This window comes from Suncus etruscus, chromosome 10 (assembly GCF_024139225.1).
Source record: "Suncus etruscus isolate mSunEtr1 chromosome 10, mSunEtr1.pri.cur, whole genome shotgun sequence".
Taxonomy (NCBI): domain Eukaryota; kingdom Metazoa; phylum Chordata; class Mammalia; order Eulipotyphla; family Soricidae; genus Suncus; species Suncus etruscus.
Window position 1 is genome coordinate 39,854,428 of NC_064857.1, and position 21,265 is coordinate 39,875,692.

Genomic DNA, 21,265 nt, shown 5'->3' on the forward strand with positions numbered 1-21,265 from the left:
GCCCAGAGCCAGAAGTAACCCCTGAGTACAACTGGGTGTGGCCTCAAAAAGCCGTGTCCCCACCCCCCAAGTTTTCAAATATCTTTCTGATGGCACATTGTTTTTCTCACCTTAATCCTTTTGGTTATTTTGTAATTAATATTATTGCTTAAGTTTGTCTGAACCCAGTTGTCCTATCTTTACTGAAAAATGTCAGGGGATGGGGCCAGAGAGATAGCACAGTGGTAAGGCGGTTGCCATGCAGGCAGCCGATACAGAACAGACTGTGGTTTGAATCCCGGCACCCCACATGATCCCCCATGCCTGCCAGGAGCGATTTCTGAGCACAGAGCCAGGAGTAACTCCTGAGCTCTGCTGGGTGTGGCCCCCATACAAAACAAACAAACAAACATGGGGGGAATGCATGGAAGATAGGAGGGAGTTAGGAGGGCTGATTTTTAAAACAGAAATGGCAACTTAAGTGTTCAAGAGTTATGATATAGTTATGATAATAATTAGTATTGTTTCACAATAAAGGAAAAAAGGGGTCATTTCTCGCAAGGGGCGGTGTGGCCCATTGCTGGAGCGATCACCGAGAATCTTGGGACATCAGGACTTTTTTTTTATTTTTTTTATTTTTTGGCCACACCCGGTAATGCTCAGGGGTTACTCCTGGCTATGTGCTCAGAAGTAGCTCCTGGCTTGGGGGACCATATGGGACAAGGGGGGATCGAACCGCGGTCCGTCCAAGGCTAGCGCAGGCAAGGCAGGCACCTTACCTTTAGCGCCACCGCCGGGCCCGGGACATCAGGACTTTTACAGAAGAAGTGGGTGGCCCTGGGACCTGCCTGCAACTGTGGCAAAATTGGAAAAGAGGAACAAACGAATACTCAGCTACGACTGCCTTACCTGGTTCGTGGCCACTCGAGGCACCACTCGAGGCCACGCTCCCAAAGGACAATATTCTTACATTTTTGTCTTGCTGTTAGCCGCCAGCCCTCCAAACGTTATCAAGCCCTCAACATTTCTCTCCAGTCCGTTACAAAGCAGACACTGTCGACACAAAGATGATGATGACGACGACGTCCCTTCCCTCAAACCCTGCCTGGCCTGTTCATCACCTATTTTTCAGACCAATTGGGCTGCCGGTTCTTCAGGAGTAAGGGAGGCTTTTACTCTCCACAGCGAGGAGAAGGTCAGCCTGGACAAGACAATGAACTAGTTTTCTGTCTACATTTGCCCCTTTTCCCCTTTTAACTAAGAGCCTCTGAAACTCAAGATGCCCCGCTGTAAAACCCGACGGAGGGCCAACAACCTCGGTGAGGAGTGAACCTAGGGCTTGAGCCTATCATTTCAGAAAGGTCTTTGCATTGATAGTAGTGAAAAACATCGCCCATGTCAGCGTCTGAGAGTTGAGGGAGAGAGAGAGAGAGAGAGAGAGAGAGAGAGAGAGAGAGAGAGAGAGAGAGAGAGAGAGAGAGAGAGAAAGGAGAGAGGGGGAGAGAGCCTTGGGCTTGAGCCTATCATTTCAGAAAGGTCTTTGCATGGTTAGTAGTGACAACTCGAAGAAGAAGAAGAAGAAGAAGAAGAAGAAGAAGAAGAAGAAGAAGAAGAAGAAGAAGAAGAAGAAGAAGAAGAAGAAGAAGAAGAAGAAGAAGAAGAAGAAAAGAGAAGAAGAGAAGAAGAAGAAGGAGAAGAAGAAGAAGAAGAAGAAGAAGAAGAAGAAGAAGAAGAAGAAGAAGAAGAAGAAGAAGAAGAAGAAGAGCCTATCATTTCAGAAAGATCTTTGCATTGATAGTAGTGACAGGGAGAGGAGAGAGAGGAGAGACAGCGCAACGACATCCCCCCAAAGGCGGGCCAAGAACCCACGCTGTAGCTCTGGCAGCAGCAGGGCCTTGCACACGTGGCCATGGGTGAGCCCTACCAGGGCCCTGCCCCACGCTCCGCGGCATCCCATCCACCCCCATCCGCGGGGTCGGCCAAAGCTCGCGAGAACCCTCTCGCTGTCCCCGTGTGCCACGTTCCCAAAGGCCGCGTCCGACTGTCTGGAGAGCCTGAGAGCTCGCTCGCTCGCTCGCGCGTTGGCAGGCAGCCGCCTAGAACGCCCGGCCACGGCTCGAGCGCTCCGCACAGCTGGAAGCCAGCAGCTGCTGTGTGGTACAGTGCGGCGTGGGGGGGCCCGCCTCTTTGTGCGAGTCCGGCGATGATTGGCTCCCGCGCGCCGTCACTCAGAAAGGGGGCGGGGCCAGGCGGGTCTCGCGCACGCGGAGCAGAGCTGGGCGGGCGGGGCGGGGCGGGGCCGGGACGGGAAGGGGCGTGGCCTCCCAGGCGGGCCTCGCGCAGTCCAGAGGAGAGTTTGCAGCCCTAGAGGCGAGCTTGCAGCTTAGGCGCGCGTGCGGGGAGGGGAGAGCGCGCGCAGTGCTCCCCCAGGTGAGGCGCCGCTGGTGAAGTCCTCTAGCACTCCGGCTGCTGCTGCTGCTCCTCCCCGGCCCGGGCTGTGCGAGGCGTGAGAGATGGCTCCTCGCAAGAATGCCAAAGGCGGCCCCGGCCACAACAGCAGCAGCGGCTCCAGCAGCAGCCAGGGCTCGGGCAATAGCAGCGGCGGCGGCAGCAGCAACAGCAGCAGCAGCAGCAGCAGGTCCGGGAGCCGGAGAGGTTAGAGGCGCTCAGGGATGTGGGGGGCCTGGGGCGTGTCTCCCGGGGCCCGGGCTGATCCTGGAGGCGGGAGTCCTTCTTCTCAGGTCGGGAACTCGGCCCTCCCTGCGTGCAGAGCCTCCTCCTTTGGGTACCAGGCCGCGCGCCGTGTTGGGCCTGCCTGGCGCCTTGGAAGGAAGGGCGACTGCCTGGTTCGAGGGGATCCAGATGTTGGGGTGGCTCTTGGCCGACACGCCTCTCCCTCACCTGCAGGGCGCACCCAGAGGTAGAGAGGTTGGGGACGTGCATACGCGCACACACACACTCTGGCATACACACACACACACAAACACACACTGGCCTTTCCATGGAATTGCAAATGGAAGCAAGAGAAACACACACACACACACACACACACACACTCTGGCATTCTCTCTCTCTCTCTCTCTCTCTCTCTCTCTCTCTCTCTCTCTCTCTCTCTCTCTCTCTCTCTCTCTCTCTTCCGTGGAATTGCAAATGGGAGCAAGAGAAATGACCCATCTTTGAACCATTGCCTTCTTTTTTTGTTTTTGTATTTTTTTGGGTCACACCCGGCAGCACTCAGGGGTTCCTCCTGGTTCTAACGCTCAGAAATTGCTCCTGGCATGCTCGGGGGGACCATATGGGATGCCGTCCTCCTGCATGCAAGGCAAACACCTTACCTCCTTGCGATATATCTCTCTCTGGCCCTGAACCATTGCATCTTGAGCGAGTTGGGACCTAAGCCAAAAATCAGGGGAAAGAAGTTCTGGCTGAACCTGGAGCTTTAAAAGAGCAACTTAGAGAACTCTTGGGGGTGAGGGGAGAAGTTTGATCCCCCATCCCCCCCCTTGAAAAATCGTCTTGGTAATCACCTCCATGTACTAAAGCCAGCAGCGAGGGAGAGCAGATGTTTGAAATCTGTTTCGTCTCCTATTTCAGTGGGTCTGGCTTTCTTTCATATCTTTGTGCACTCATTTACATTAAATTGCAGTGTACATGGATATTGGAAATGAGCAGTAAACGTTCCTATTTCGAGTGATATTTTTGTCTACTAAGTTAATGTTTGTTCATATCTCTCAAAAATATTAATCAGTTAATTGTCATTTTTCAAAGAGCTACTCTTTCCTAAAGCACTTAATTGCTACCTAATGTTCTTATTTTTACACATCTCTCCTATTCCTCTCCTTTGTTCTTTGTCCCAACTCCTAGAATGACCCAACCCTCTGCTAAGTGCTCAATAAATATTTGATTGGTGACTGAATGCATAAGATTAAGTATGGTATTAAAGCTATTGCACAAATTTGCATTAGAACTAACAGTGATATTTCGAATGGAAAAAGATAAACACAGTTGGAAGTTAAAGGCAACTTTGCTCATTCACCTTTGACATAAAGTAGGTTTGTCTTCTTTCTTGGCCAAATAGCCAGTAAGTTTCTTTAACAGCCAGATTGATTGCTCAGACAGTTCTAGCTAAACTTTTTTAGTTTTTAAGTAGCAGTCTCTGTTCCGGAAGGGACTGAGCAGAGAGACAACTGAAGAACAAGTTGCTGATGGTAATTGTTTTCAAAAGATTCCTCTAGTTGTTTACCAGTAAATCATAGCTCTGTTTCCCACTCTCCTTTGCTGCACATTGGCAGAGAGAGTTCCTTGCATCTGAGCCGTTCTCTTTGTAAGGCCAGATATTGGGAGGAATTAGTATCAGGGAATATTAAGTAACAAGAACATGCATTCTAAAGGTCAGGTAGTACATTATAAGTAAATAAACTAAATGATTGTGTTCTTCCTTTCATAGTCAAGCATTTCACAACACGTTCTGTTTGAGGAGCTATAGTTGTCTAAGAATTTTGTATATTAGTCCATAATTGTCATGCAATAGATGTTGTATATAAAAGAATAAATGTACGAGAAGGGTCAAGGCTGAAGCCATCATTCATCAGGAAGGTGCTTGCCTTGAATGCAGCCAACCAGGGTTCAATTCCTAGCACCACGTATGTTCCTCTTAGCCCCTACCTACAAAGTAACCCCTGAGCAAAGAGGTAGTAGTAAGATTTGAACTCGACCTGGCATGATCACACAATCCTTCCCAATAGATAAAAGTGAAAGAATAACAAGTATGACACATACTTGTATTAAAGCCTGGCATGTACACAGTATTTTTGTTTTGTTTTGACATCCTTTATTTTCTTGAGTAAATACTGAATTCTGACTGTGCGGCCGAAAGAAGGTACAGGACCTGATACTGAGTTGGTTTCTTTTACACCCATAAAACACTTATTCTGCAGTGTAAACATGTGATTCTACTTAGATTCTTATAGCAGGACATACCTGCATAATAAAGGAACTTCGTTTTGCATATTTTTGAGCCATATTTAGTGGTTTACTTAAAGCTTGTTCCTGGCTCTGTGTTCAGGAAACTCTCCTGGTGATTCTCTTTGGATTATATGTGATTCTGGGGATGGAGCCAGCTTTGCCACATGCAAGACAAATACTTTTTTTTGTGCCAGGGAAGTTATTTTATTGCTATGTTTGTAAGTAATTGAAATATTGATAGACATTGGTGCTCAAACTATTCTTTTAGTCAAAAAAGCCCAGAAGCTGATGAAATCTTTGTAGTGGTATTAGTATGAGGGCTGTTTGTCTTCCTTCTGTAATCGTATAAAGGAATCATATAAAGGTTGCTTAATGGTTGTGTAATTTTTGGAAGCCCAACAAGTTATTGGAGAAACCAAGACAAAAATAGAAAACTTTTTTATTCATTTATAATACCATTCTAATTGAATTTTAGATTATTTAATTACAAGATGTTATAGTACCAAAATTATTTCTTTAGTTTCATGCTGTCTCTCTTTTTTTTTTTTTTTTTTTTTTTTTTTGGTGGTTACACCCGGCAGTGCTCAGGGGTTATTCCTGGCTCCAGGCTCAGAAATTGCTCCTGGCAGGCACGGGGGACCATATGGGGCGCCGGGATTCGAACCGATGACCTCCTGCATGAAAGGCAAATGCCTTACCTCCATGCTATCTCTCCGGCCCCTCATGCTGTCTCTTACAACATAATACAGCAAGTTATTTAAGAAGAGAATATGCTTTTATTACAAATTACATTTTCTTTAATTAGAATTATATTAGAAATTACCTTTGTAAGTTTTAGCTTGAAAGTAAGTGCATGGCCTCAAATTTTTTTTTTTTCCAAAAAATATGGGACCTTTCACGAATTTGTGTGTCATCCTTACGCAGGGGCCATGCTAATCTTCTCTGTATCGTTCCAATTTTAGCATATGTGCTGCCGAAGCAAGCACTCAAATAGTTTTCTAAGATGTGTTGCTGATATAATAACATTGGTCTCATTAATTTACTTCTTAAATTTTTGTATGGAAGTGTGGGAGAATGGACATCCTCCTTTGAAGCATGCAGTTTAGGAAAAAGTCTGGCATATATGCAGAAGATATATGCTTTCTGCATAGATTGGTGATAATTTTATTGAAAAGTAATACTGAGAAACTGAACTTTGGGGATATATATATTTACTTATATATACATATATACATGTATATGTATGTATATATAAGATCTCATTGAGATTTTTTTTCTGGGAAGGCCACATCCAATTCTTTGCTCAGGGCTTTCTCCTGGTTCTGTGCTCAGAGATCACTCCTGGTATGGCTCAAAGGACAATAATATGTAATGCCAGGGATCAAACCCAGGTCAGTCTAATGCAAGATAAGCTCCCTATACACTGAATTATAGCCAATATTTAAATATTTAAAGTAAGTGTCTGCTTCACACTTAATTCTACAACACACATTGAAAAACATGATGAAATATCTAATATCCTTGGGGCTGGAGCAACAGAACAGCGGGTAGGGCATTTTCTTTGCAAATGGCCAATCTGGTTTCAGTCACGGATCATTGGCATCCCATATGGTCTCCCAAGCCTGCCAGGGGTAATTTCTGAGCACAGAACCAGGAGTAATTCCTGAGCGCTGGTGTGGCCCATAAACAAACAAACAAAATGTCTGCTTTCCTGAAGTAATTACCTTTGTTAGTTTTATACTGTAACATATAAAAGAAACATGAAAGGATTAGGTATCTTTGCATATAAAATTTTGGCTTGCAGTTACTTGGTGCAGGGAGAACCATTTCTTTCACTTTTACTGATTTGAAAATCTTTAGTTAGAAAAGTTCATGATAGCCTTTTGAATTTCTTTTGTAGAACTTTTTGCCTTTTTATTATCATTTTATGTTTCAGACACATGTCTCCTAAGGATGGCAAACATCTACTTTTGTCTGAAAGCTTTGCACTACTACTTCACTACACCTATCGATAGGTGTCGCTGTTGAACATGCTTCCTAAACGTGAATGCACATTCTGTGCCTTAATTAGTTTTTAATTTACCCTCTCAAAACAATTGATGAATGTCTACTACTGTTTATTTCTCTCCAATCTCCAACAGTATATATTTGAAACAATAGTAAGAGTTTGCTCCTAATAGTTTTACCTACATAGACTTATTTTATTGTGAATTATCTGCATAAATATACACTATGGTATATGTGCAAATTTTATATTTACATTGTGGTTATTTGTCACTTATATTTTTTTCTTTTCACATCTCTCAGTCTTCCTAGGAACTAAAGAAAACAACCCATTGCATTTTGGGTTACTACAAATGAGGCCTTGGAGAAATTCCATTTCTCTGGCCAGAGTTCATTAGTTAGGGCAGTTGCTTAATCCTCTGTTAGTCGTTGTGGGTTGAAAAGATAGGAAGGCCTTATTCTTTCATTTTTAGGATTCTCTGCTGTCTTGTGTTCATTAACAAAGTTTTCTTTTTCCAACCTCATCAGCTTATGTGAAACTAAATTATAAAAATACTGCAACCCGGTGGGTAAAGGAGGGGGATATGGGATGCATGCTGGGAACAGGGGTGGAGGGAGGACAACATTGGTGGTGGGAATGCCCCTGATTCAATGGCACTATGTACCTAAAAAATTACTGTGAAAAATTTGTAATCCACTGGTCAAAATAAAAATTAAAACAAACAAACAAAAAAACCCAAAAAACTTTTATTTGTTGTTTGTTTGGGTTATGCCCAGCTCTGCGCTCAGAAATTACTCCTGGCAGGCTTTGGGACCAGAGGGATTGAAACTGGGTTGGCCACATATAAGGCAAATGCTTATCCTCTGTGCTATTGTTCTTGTCCCATAAAAAATAAACTTTTGAGGAAATTCTTGAACATACTTTACAAAGGCTAAAGCGGTTCTGGGAGATCACTCAAAGGATTGGAATTCATGCTTTTCATGCCTGAGTCACAGGTTTTACCCTCAGCACTATGTTTGACCACTATTCTGAGTGGTGTGTCACCTCCAAGTACCACCTGGGTGTGGCATCTCCTTTCTCCAATTTCCAGGCATTTTAACCTCCTTAGTAAGTAAAATGAATGGCAGACCTGTATTTTAATATCTAGTTTTCAAATTCCGGGCTTGAGGTAACTAGAACATTTTTTCAGTTAATTTATAACAGTAACTTGCTTATACCCTATTTCTTCTTTGTATAAGAAATTTCATTAAATTATATCTAGAGTACTTTTGAGATCTCAGATCTCAACAATATAAAGTCTTTCTTTTGGTATTACCAGGATTCCTATTAACTTAAGACAGTATTGACATAGTAAGCCAATAGAAATCTGCAATGGGAAGAATTATTTTCTCCTTTCAGTGTTGGGATAATTCTGAAACTGATTTTGTATATTGCCACATTTCTCAAATATTTTTGTGGAAGTACAATTTGTTTAATGTTGCTGAACACAGATCTCAGAACCACATGTGCAACCAGTACTCTTCTTTGGGGCTGTGTAGCCCTCCTCTCACTCTCAGCTACATCCCCATACCTCCTTTAAAGCACTTTTAATGGTAAAGGTAGCATTAAAAACTTGGAATATGAAAGGGTATAGAGCTAAGTAAGAACATACTTGCTTATATATTTTTTTTAATAATTTTTATTTTGACCAAAGTAGATTACAAATCTTTCACAGTAATATTTTAGGTACATAGTGACATTGAATCAGAGTCATTCCCACCACAATATTGTCCTCCCTCCACCACTATTCAAAGCATGCATCCCATATCCCCCGCTTTTACCACTCGGGCTGCTAGTATAAGTGGTCTCCTATGTGTCTAGCTTGTTGTAGATTAGGTATCCTGTTGTCATTGGCTTCGGATTTGCTGCTTAAGTCTGATCATTTTTTTATTTCTACTTAATGTTCATATGACTGCTTGGTCTTGGTACCCTCCATTATTTCCCCTTCAATTTGTGAGGTGGAACAAGATGGTTCAAGTTATGTGGTTCTGTTTGAAGGAAAGAAAAAAAATAAAATGGGGCAAAAATCAAACAAGCAAAAATGGGAGGGAGTCCTTCTAGAGGCTGTAAATATCAATGTAAGAGAAGAAAGGGAAAAAGGAAGAAAAACATAACAACAATACAAAAAAAAAAATCAAACCAAAAACCTGAAAAGCACCACACAATAAAGACAAGAACCACACAATAACTACGGTCCTGAAATAAAAACAAAACAAAGCTCACACACACACACCAAAGAAACAAGCAACCAAAAAGAACCCAAAAATAACCCCTCCAAAACCCCAACAACAACAACCAACCCCCCCAAAAAAAAAACCCCAGAAAGAAAACAAACAACAATAAAACCAAAAAAATTAATTTGTGCTTTTTTTTTTTTTTTTTTTGCATAGGCACAGTAAATTTTGGGGAGATTAGAAAGGGAATTCCCTTTTGCCTATATTTTTATAAAAATTAAAAGTAACTATTACTTTTGAGTATGTTTTATAAGTAAAATTAGTATCCTAGATGTGTTTATTCTGTGACTTTGTGTACCTCTCTCCACTTTCTTCCTGGGGACAAAATTTTCCATTTGCAGCACCAACCTTCATGGTTATTTTTTAACTCTCTTAATTCCTTAGAGGTCTGTACATTATTTTGCTCATTAATACATATACAATATATACAATATAATCCTTTAATGCAAGTCTGTGACACTTGTTTCAGTATGATGATGACAATATGCAACACATTTGGGTACTTCTGTAGTCTTTTAAGTACTTTGGGGTTTATTGGTATCAAGGTGCAGGGACTAATTTAACCTGATGTCCCTATAAGTCTGTGGGGGTAGACTCAGGTTTGGTTGTCTTTGTGCATTTAGATCCTATAAGTCTGATCATTTCTACTACAGAATTAGAGATCAACTGTATATCCTCTTCCTTCTTTGCTGTAGGCTGCTGTCATAATATGCCATTTACCTTCTTACATCTGGTACTTCTGGGAGCCAAGTTGGTGTTTTCTAGTCATACTGTTATTTTTTATTTTTCTTTGCATTTATTGAAATAAAGGTGCTTTAGCCATTTGGTCAGAGTTTAATTTTTTTTTCAGGGTATTTCTTGGACACTTTCGACTGGTATGGTAAATTTTTTAGTGGCAGATCACAGAATTTAATTTAGTTTTGATCAAATTGATGACACCTGACACATTTTGCTATAGATAGTGGTTTTGACTCTAAGCATCTATTTTAATGAACAGTTATATAAGGTCTTTGAAGGATCTGGGCTATTCTGTGGCCCCTTGAGAGATCCATTTGACTGACCTGCTCCTTCTGGCAATTGTTTTAACTATTACCTTCTTTTTTTAGATGCGGTCTGTGCTTTAAAGTGGATAAAGAGTAGATTAAATGGGGCTGTTGATGGTAGTGCTGGTATCTAGTTATAGCAACTTCCAGGGAAATGGACATTGTTGTGTTACCCCAGGAAAAGCAGGCATGCATTCTCTCTCACACGTATACTTACAGGGTTAACATAGTGACTCATGGAGCCAGCCAGCAAGCATCAATCTTATCTTTTTTTTTTTTTTTTTTTTTTTTTTGGTTTTTGGGCCACACCCGGCGGTGCTCAGGGGTTACTCCTGGCTATCTGCTCAGAAATAGCTCCTGGTAGGCACAGGGGACCATATGGGACACCGGGATTCGAACCAACCACCTTTGGTCCTGGATCAGCTGCTTGCAAGGCAAACACTGCTGTGCTATCTCTCCGGGCCCAGCATCAATCTTATCTTATCAAAATTATCATCTCTTGATCAAATCTTATTTCATAACCAATATGTTAGTTTTTTGCCCCTGGATTTCATGTAGGTGTAAGGGCCTTTATGGCTATTTCCCTTGTGCAAATTCTACTGTTTTGTGGTTCTCTCCTTCAACTTCTGAGTTGAGTTCTTATCTTTCTTACCAGTATATGCAAACTTTGTCCCTAACTTTCACATTGTTCTCTGAAAATGCTTTTGGGGGCCACACCCAGCTGTGTTTGCCCATGATCTTGCTTGGGCTTCTATAGAGCCTCATGGGCACTGAAAAGAGTGGTTTGGGGTTGAGGGTGTGGTGAACTGGGTAGATTGATATACAGTTCTAGACTTGAGCCACAGCCCTTTGCTTATATTGGTTCCATTTGTTTGATTTTTTTTTTTGTGGGGGGAGGCGAGTTTGAATTATATCTGGTAGTATTCAGAGGCTGCTTTCAGCTTCATATTTGCGGGTTCATGCTGGGCATTGAGTCAGGGTTGCTGCTTACAAGGCAAGCACTATATTATTTCTGAGTCTCACATTTTACTTTAATTTCAATTTTTCTTGAACTACTGGAGAGCCTCTTTGGTGCTGAATTTACATGTCAATCTTATTTACGCTGGTTTCTGTTTTCTTTCTTTTTTTTCCTTTTGTTCATTGGATCTTCGAAGTGGTACTCCGGAAATCTGGATGTCCCTCTTAGTGATTCTTGGCCGGCTTGGTTAACTGCCAGGGCCCAGGATGCCAGTATCTGAGGGCTTTGGTGCCAGGATCTTCTCTGCACCACAGCCTGAGGTGCTCAGCCTCCAGGGTTATTGCCATTAATCCTCCTGGAATCAGATGGTGCCTGCTAGGCATGTGACTTAAGCCCTCAACTCTCTCTGCACTGGTTTTTGCTAAAATTTCTTTGATTTTAAAAATTCTTCATTCCTGGTTCATACAAAATGTGGGGATAGGCTCTTTAATTTTAGGTTTGTGGAAGTACCTACCAGTGTTTGAGATAGGTCTGTTTTCTATTATTTGTTTTCTTTATATGTCTAGTGCTCAATGATTTTTCTGGACATAGTAGGTTCTCACTAAATGTTGGAAAGAGACAATATAGGCTAGTCTTCTCTTTTGTAGACTAAGTGCATTGACAGCAGGGACTGTTTTAGACTTCTTCATTGCTGCCTTGAATGTTACACATACCTTCTGATTGTGTGTTGGCTGGGTGAATTTGAAGTTTTTAAATGTTAGATAGAGCCAGTGAAACAAAGCTACAAAATTTCTAGAAATGTGTGTTCTTCATTGATACAGAGCAGAGGTTACCGCGCTTCTTTGGCCCTCCACTGCCGTCTCTTATGAGAGAAATATATTGTTCAGTACTCTTACTAAAAATCTACCTTTAAGTGTCTTCCAATTAATACCTGTGACTACTAGTGAGTGATTGTCCCAATAACCCCTCTGGGGCTGTATCACCTACTTTGGGAAATAGCAATATAGATAGCTGTTTAAATAGTGCAATAACTGACTAATTGCTACTTAGGCACTAAACTAGTTTGAACATACTAACTGCTAGCTTTGGGCTTCCCATAGGAAGGCATTATGAAGCAATGGAAGGCATTCTTTACTCTCCTTAGTCCTATTCTTTCGTCTGAAAAATTTGGATAGAAGCATTCATTTTACTTTTTCCTTTGTGGAAGTAGAATAGTTTTTATATTGCAAGATTCTGGTTTTCCATTTACTTTATTTTTAAATATGACTCAAAGATAAGCTAAAATTATTCATGTAAATACTAAAATGCTGCTAAATTTTTCTTCCCAATGGCTTTATACATAGAGTTAAAAGTATTTTCTTAGGCTTTAGAGCCTAGGTTTCAGCAGTATATGAAACAGTATATGAAACTGAAGTAAAAACTGCTAAAATAATGCTTAAAATGGTGTTTGGAACAAATTGCAAGTTAGAGTAATATATATGCATATATAAAATATATTAGAATATTAACTATATAGTATGCTAAATAAAATATTTAAGATTATATAATATGCATACTATTTACTATTCTAAAATATATATTTACATATAATATATGCACTATCATATTATGTACTATATGCTATATCTATTTTTTTGAGTTATATATATATTTTTTAAAATTTTTTAATTTTTAATTATAAGAACAATGATGCAAAGAAAGAGAACAAGGTAAAGTAACAGTGGAAGGACAATCACCCATAAACAGAGTTCTCAGAAAAAATCCCGTTACTGACGCCTAAATTTTGGACTTACAGTCAAAGAACATTAAGAAAAATAAAACAGAACCCATGTACAATTACTTTGTCCACAAGTCCCCAGATTGTAGTACATTATGACATTTCTTAGCAGTACACAAAGCAATCTAAAGCCATGAAATTTATGTGACTCCTTAAACATTGAAGGCATAGTATTTTTTTACATTTTCATGCACATGCATATTAGTTTAAGTTAACATCAAAAGTTTAAGTGTTTTTTTTTTTTAAGGTTTAGAGTCAGAGGAGCACAGTAAAAATGGTGTTAGAGTGCAAATATTGTTTGCTTAGACCCACCAAAATATGGGGGACATGGAAAGGAAAAGCCTTGGCCTAAATACAAGAAGATTCTACCCCTGAAGTTTCCTGGCATAAGACCAACTCTAGGCTCCAGGCAAACTAGTTTGTTCAATCCAAGTCATAGTCTGTAGTGCCAATACAGTTTTATTTTTCACAGTCTCTATTGTTGGTATCAGGTTTCTGTATTAATGATCCTGGAATCTGCATATCCGAAATTAAAGTCAGGCTAGTGTGGAGCATCCTCTCGTTTCACTTCATAATTAGAGGGTAATGCAGAAAGCCCTGTTCAGTAAGCAGGTTGTTGTTGTTGTTGTTGTTGTTAAGTCTTCTCAGTGTTAAGGGAAGTCTCTTTTGATTAGGTTGATGTCAGAGCAGCGGTAGGATCTTCCCTGGTGGAGGACTGCTTTCAGGTGATGTTATAGACAACCTTGGATATTTCGTAGAAGGCTTCCCTAGATCAGGGGTGAATGGAGAATGCCCATTCTTCTGAGGCCTGTGCCAGGTCATTATGTCAGTGTTCAGGGTATAAGGTCCCATTGCACTACAAGATTTGTGTGTTCCCATCTCTGTTAGATAAGAACTTATTTGTATGTATAGTATTTTCCCGTTTTAATGTTATATTCTATATCTAAAATATATACCTATAAAGCTTACACGTGGCATTTTATATATTTAATTATATATATACATATACGTATATATGTGTTTTCAGGCCACATCCAATGGCCCCCAAGGCTTACTTCTGAGTCTGCACTCAGGGATAACTTCTGGCAGTGTTCAGGGGACCATCGGGTTTCCTAGGATTTGAATCTGAGTTTGCTATGCCCAAGGCATGCACCCAACCTGCTGTACTATCACTCTAGGGCCCTATTTTTATCCCGCATTGCATAAATATTATTTCACCACTGGTAGGAAAAAAGGCCTCACTTGTTCTAAAGACGGTGCTTATAAAACAAACCTGTATTTACTGGCACCACATTAATGTATAAAACTTTAAGACTTCAGCTTTTATTGTGGGTCATAACTAACTTCAGCCAACTTCAATTAATTTGGACCCTTCAACTAAGGTCAGAATAACCAGGTAATCCTGGAACCATCCTCATCAAGAGATTGGCCTTTGAAACAGTGTTTTTTTCTTTTCTTGGGTCACACCCTGCAGCCCTCAGGGTTTTTTCCTGGCTTTGTGCTCAGAAATCACTCCTGGCAGGCTCTGGGGACCATATGGGATGCAGGAATCCTTATATAGAGTTAGTCCCAGGTCTGCCACTTTCGAGGCAAATGCCCTACAGCTGTGCTATATCTCTCTGGTGGTCCTGAAACAGTGTTTGCTGCAAAGCAGCTTCTTTGTTCTAGAAGGCTGGATGCTTGGTGACTATTTTTCTAAGTGACCTCTGCCCAGGGAAAGACTAGTTGGAGAAAGGTAGAATGAGGGAAGCTTTTTGGAAGGAGTTCAGTTTAGAGTGAGTCAGCAAGAGTTGAGTTAGGGGAGATCTCTGAATATGTGATATTGGCATAATTTGGTTTTGAATCAGGGTAAGATTGGGAAGAGCAGGATAGACTTGGAAAACTTCGGGGTGGGGCAGCTAAAGAATGAAGTCCCTTGGATTTTTAACTGAGCGTGATGGTTTCTGTCCCTCATCTATAATCAGCTTTTCTTCCACCATAGAAGGCTGTGTGGTTTTATTTTTAAACTACCATGTACGTTTGATTTGCCTTATATAGATGAGATAAAAATAATTTGTATTTATAATTTAGACCTTTGTTACAGGAAATTTTCTGGTGAAGTTAAAGGCTGATTACTGTTGGGATCTGGGCTCAGTGACATAGGGATACAGCAGGGAAATGTCACATCTGAAATGAACTAAAGAGCCTCTGATGGTGTTGACTGAATGAGTGTCGTGACTGAAGAGTAGGGAAAGTAAGAAGAAAAATGTTTCAAGAATCTTGAACTTTTCTGAATGGTTCATCTTTGGAGAATCATGAAAATGAGACTAGATAGCCAAGATATTGAATGGACAAATAATTGCTTTATAAAGTAAGGAAAAGTAGACCCAGCAACTGGAGACCAATGTCTTGTGACAAAATTCTAGGATCAAAAGTGATTTTTGAGTGCTTAGAAAACAAACCAGAGAGCACTAGAAGAAACTGGTGTACTATGAGTACAGAATTCTACAAAGTCATGCGGTTTATAAGCTTTTTTTTAATGGCTAGTTAGGACCCAGAACAACTCTTTTTTTTCTCACTGCATTAAGGAATTTACACTGTCTTTGAAAACCCCCCAGTGCTAAGATGGAAGAATATGGGTTGTATGATGAAGTTTGCCTATTGAACTGAATCCAAAGAGTATTGATTTCATGGTTGATGTGAATTGAAAAAAATAAATACCTGTAAATTTATTGACTTAATTAGTTTATTCATTTTATTTTTTGAGGGGCCACACCTGGCTCTGCACTCAGAAATCACTCTTGGCAGGTTTGGGGGACCTGGATGCCAGGGATCAAACCTGGGTTGGCTGTGTGCAAGCAAATGCCCTATCTGCTATGCTATTGCTCCTGCCCCTACTTATTTATATTTTTAAAGTTTTTTATTGAGATATCATAGTTCACAGTATTGATATTATTGTTTAATGTTTGAAATGTTCTAGGTCACACCCACTAGATTATTTTGACTTCTCCACCATTGTCCCAAGATCCTTTTTTTATTCTGCCCACACCTTTGCTTCCTGGCAGCCCCAGTTCTCAGTTCTTTTGGCAATATGTCAGGGTTTATTTCCATTGGATATAATTTATTCCCTTTCTTTGTTTCTTTAGGTTTTACATATAAGCAAAATCACTTGGTATTTTTCACTCACTCACTCACTCACTCACTCACTCACTCACTCACTCACTCACTCACTCACTTACTCACTCACTCAATTTATCTTGACAGTTCCAGCTAAGTGAAGACAAATTCATGATTTTATTCTCCACTCATTTGTCAGGGGGTGCTTGGGTTGCTTCCAGATCTTTGTTGGTTTGAGTAGATATTGTTTCAGTGAATATATTCACTGTCTATTCAGTGCCTCAAGCAGGCTCAAGGGGTTCAGAGACCGATTCCTGCATCACTTGACACTCAGCCTACTAGGTTCGGTGGTTTAATTCTACAGCCAGAGAATAGAGCTACTCAGATCCTACAGAGCCAGTGACTAGCAGGGTTTAAACTCATATTCTGAGCTTTGTCTGATCCCAATACATTCAGAGTATATGCATGAAGGGAAAACCTTAATGGGATCAGCACAATACAGAACTGTGCACTCACTCATGATGATAAGCATATATATATGCTTACAGGCTCTAAAGAAGTTGTCTGCAGGCTATGTCTGAAGAAAAATTTCCTTTAGTACTTGTGTTTTAGTCAGTAGGTTGGAGTTGGATGACTCCTGCTCTGGAATCTTGGTTGCTGCTGGGGCTCCATTTAGGAAACAGTGGAGGCAACTATCCAGAGGATGAGGCTTCTGAGTTTGGGTGTGTTGTTCATAACATTGGGTGGGGTGAGTCCTTTGCAAACGTTTGATCCGGGGCTGAAGTGCTCTTTTGGGAGATTACACCCTCTCGAAATGTGTGATGTGGAAAGGATTTAGATTTCTTCTTTCCTGTGAAAAAATATTTTAAAGTAATTTCTTTAAGCACCATGGCTACAAAAATGTCCATTGTTGGGTTTCGGTCATCCAATGGACACCACCCTTCACCAGTAAAGTCTCCTATGAATTTGAAGTGGGCACAGGGCATGCAGTGGAAATATCCAGAGAGCAGATAGTTGGAAATTCTTGGGTAACTGGCATGCTTTCCTCTTACACTAAGTAACTTTGAAAACAGTGCCTGATAGGTATTCTTTTTATTCGTGCTGGTTTTATTATTTTTGTTTTTGGATCACATCTTGTGATACACCGGGCAGGAGCCTCTGCACAGGGATCATTTCTGGCTGGGACTAGGGAACTCTATGGGATACGGAGACTGAATTTGGGCCAGCTATGTGCAAAGCAAGTCCTTTACCTGCTGTATTTGTGCTAGTTTTAGGTCTTAACACTTGAGCTTAAAACAATTAGTTATTTTAATTTTTAAGTAATAAATTTGGGGGTCACAATTGCTGTACTACTAGCTTATTCCTGGCTCTGCACTCAGAGATCACTTCTGTGGGCTTGGAGGCCATATGTGATTTCGTTGATCAATTCCATGTCAACCATGTCTAAATCAAGCACATTATTTGCTGTACTATTCCTTGGACCCTATTTTAATTCTTATACACTCCCATTTTTTTCTTGAAAATTAGGCTTCCTTAACAGCTAGAATATTTTATGCATTAGTTAACTCTATATCCTTCACCTAGAATTTCCAACAACGAACATGTTGTTCTCTGTGTATTTATCTTCACTCCTTTTTCAGTTTCCCTGGGAACGATGTGAAATAAGCTGTTAATCATCATGCCTGTTATACTTGCTTAGCTACTTCTAAAGGACAAGAATATCTCTTAATTATTCACAGTAGATTCTCAAACTGAGAAATTTAACACTGCTTACAGACTTCCCTAAACGGACTCCATATTAGGCTTGAGTCTCCAGAAACATTTATTTTCTTTCTCTATTTCTTTAATCAATATCTCATATTCTTACTCATTATTTAAATTGACATTTTAAATTGCCATGGAGCTGGAAATATGTATTTTTCCAACAATGTAATTGAAAAGAAAATTAAACTTTGGAGTTGATGAGAACTCTTATACATTGCTGATGATATATAAAATGGTAGAGTCACTTTGGAAATAGATTTAACAGTTTCATATAATACTGTATATATAGGGCAAAAGAGTTAGTAGAGCACAGACCTACTATGATTATATGCCCAGCACCACATCTTTGGGCTCTAGCTTTGAACTGCCAGCCAACCAATTCCCCAGACTTGAGTAGTGTTTTGCTATTAAGTTTATCTCCCCCAAACAACAGGAATAATAGAGAAATAAGCACAGGCCTTGTTAACTTGGTTCTACTTTTACACTTTTACTCAAAAGAAATGTATGTGAATGTATCTAATATACAAGCAGTGGTCTTCTACTGGAATATTTCTATTAGCTTTATTTATTTGGTAAATAGTTAGGTTTCTATCAGTAGAAGAATGAACACACTCTGATAAACTCTGGAATATTTATACAGTTGATACTATCCAGCAACAGAAAGGAATGAACTTTTACTACACAAAATGTAGCTCTCAGGATCATAACTCTGAGGAAGAAAAGCTTTACACAAATAAGCACTTAATCTCTGATGAAGTTTATGGTAAATTTCAAGAACAGGCAAAACTAAACTCCAGAGGGACTATTTCTGGGCTTGGGGTGGTTATAGACTGTGAATAAGAAGGCTCCTAGGGAAGCTGTAGTGATATTGTTCTGTGTGTTTATGGGGATTTGGATCATACACACACACACACACACACACACACACACACACACACACACACACACACACACACGTATATATATATATTTTTAAACAACAGGGAATGTGCACCCTAAGTGAGGACATTTCCCTTTACAAAAAAATGTACCTCAGATGGACACATATTGAACTGTGGCTTATAGTAAAGAAGTTAACTTGTTTAGGGGAAGTGAATTATACATAACATTTGTTTGGAAATTCATTATACCTACTAAATTATTGAACACTGCTGCAGACATTTCCAAATTTACTTTGCCTACTGTCCCCTTTTTCAGGAAAATAATTTACTTTATTCTTCCCCTGGATTTTTACCTTCCTAATGCATATATTTAGCAAGTACCCCACAATTGCATTCCAGACTACCACTAGCCCCTCGATAATTAACAAAACCCCTCCTAGAGAGGTGGGTCACACCCATTTTGGGAAACATTGGTTATAGAGGGATTAACAGACATAGGTATAAAATATTAATATACCAAGAAATGATAAATACCTATGTTCTCTACAATTCTTTCAGTTTTGTGGTGTGTTTGAGAATTCTTTGGATCTGATATGGTTAAAATGTGCATATATTATTTGTTTTCCCTGTCATGGATTGATTTTAAGATAATTAAGTTCATGAAGATGAGGAAACCTGAAGGACTAAACTTTGCTCCCATCTATCTGAAGTGTTCGTAGAGGTCTGACTACTCAAACACTATCAAGGATTTAAAAGGAATTTACTCACTTAACAAATATTTGTTGACTTCCTACTGGGTTCCTGGCAAAAATACCAGAGTGAACAAAGGGAAAAAAAATCCCTACATTCATAAAAGTTGGAGTTTATAGGTAGAGAGAGATTTGAAACTTACACCACCTTTCGGCCCCTGGAATTCTTTCTTTATATGAAACTCTCATCTCTCAAATCAGAGAGAAGGGAAATCTAAATCAAGCTTTTACAACCATGCTAAATTATGAATTATCCTCATCAAACTTGTCACCCTTGTCATTTACTGTCTGCTTCACATGTGCTAGCCTAGGATGGACCAAAGTTCGATCCCCCAGCGTCTCATATAGTCCCCCAAACCAGGATCGATTTCTGAGTGTATGGCCGGGAGTAAACCCCGAGTGTCACCTGGTGTGGCCCCAAAACCACAAAAACAAACAAACAAAAGATTTCCAGGTTTTAGGCTACAGCATCCTCTGAAATTGAAGTGTTTCAGAAATTTATAACCTCAAGAAAAGAAGAAATATCATATGTTCATTTGTATAAATTATGATGAGTTTGGATGGTCTCTACATATTATGATTGAATAAACAGATGATGTGTTCTTTGAATTTAAAGAGGAAAAAAAATGTCATCCTCATTGAAGATAGTCAGCTATCAAATGCATCAAAACTAAGGATTAGGAAATTCTGTATTTAAAAGTCAACTAGCATAGAATGAGCCAGGTATGTGAACTGAAAGGTACAGAAAGGTAAGGAAAAACAATTACAGATTCTGAGATAATTGAAGTCAAGGGGAAAGAAAAATCTAAGAAGGAAGGAGAATTCTTCCGAGAGGTCAAGTAAAGTGAGGGTTCAGGGATGAGATGAGAACTGAAAATTTTCCATTGAGTGTACTAGCTTAAAAAGTCAAGAGTGTGACATTAAGGTAGCCTTGTGGAAAAGTCACAAAAGTCTCCTTTAGTATCCAAAGGAGAATAGTGAAATAAGCACTGCAGAATTTGAATTGAGCCCAAACACCACTGGGTTTGACCTGGTGACTCCTGACCCCTGATGGGGTAGCCCTAGAGGCCTGATCGTTATCAGGTCCTGAGCACTCAGCTATCAGACTCTATTGTCTTGTATCTGGACTCTAGTTTTATTTGCCTAGGAGAGAGACACTGCAGGAACTAGCCCTGGGGGTGAGGGAACATGGTATTATGAGTTGATTCATTCATTTGGTTTAAGAAGCATACCGTGTTGAAATCTGTCTTGCATCCTGAAATAATGCTTACTTCCTCCTTGTATATAATCCTTATTATTGAATTAGATTGAAGAGCTTTGCATCTCTGTTTATCAGTGGTTTTGGCTGGCCTATGATTTTTTTTTCTGTCTAAATTTGATATCCTGATAATACTGGCCTTTTGAAATGAGTGGAAATTTTTCTTTCTCTTCTGTTTTTTGGTATAGTTTGAGAAGGATTAGAGCTTTGAATGTTTGGTAAACTTGTTCAGTGAAAATATCTAGTCCTTTACTTTTATTTATTGTGACATCTTTAGTGATTTAGTTTTCTTACTAGTAAGAGTTTGTATATATTTTCTATTCATGAGTCATTTTTAGTAGATTGTGTGGTTTGTATAAATTTTAGCCATCTCTTCTGTAAGCTTCAGTTTTGTTGGTGCTCTTATGATTCTGTGATGCCAGAAATACTAGGCTCCTTTTACATTTCTCACTTTGCATCCTCTAGGAAGTCCAACAGGTTTAATCGTTTCAATTCGTGACCCAAAATGGTGTTTTTA

General features: G+C 40.0%; 1 protein-coding gene and 1 non-coding gene across 3 annotated transcripts in view; one reads left to right on the plus strand and one right to left on the minus strand.

Annotated features, from left to right (window-relative positions):
- Window positions 1-2,270: 2,270 nt before the first annotated feature.
- The window catches only part of LOC126020481 (aspartyl/asparaginyl beta-hydroxylase-like), a 92,620-nt gene continuing 73,625 nt past the window's right edge, over window positions 2,271-21,265 (plus strand). For both annotated transcript variants that reach the window (XM_049781962.1, XM_049781963.1), the window contains exon 1: window positions 2,271-2,634. In XM_049781962.1, the coding sequence (XP_049637919.1) occupies window positions 2,493-2,634 (142 nt within the window). In that variant the 5' untranslated portion in view covers window positions 2,271-2,492. The remainder of the gene's footprint in view (window positions 2,635-21,265) is intronic.
- Window positions 5,824-5,930, minus strand: LOC126021407 (U6 spliceosomal RNA). Its single transcript, XR_007499925.1, has one exon. It is a non-coding gene; the product is annotated as a U6 spliceosomal RNA (small nuclear RNA).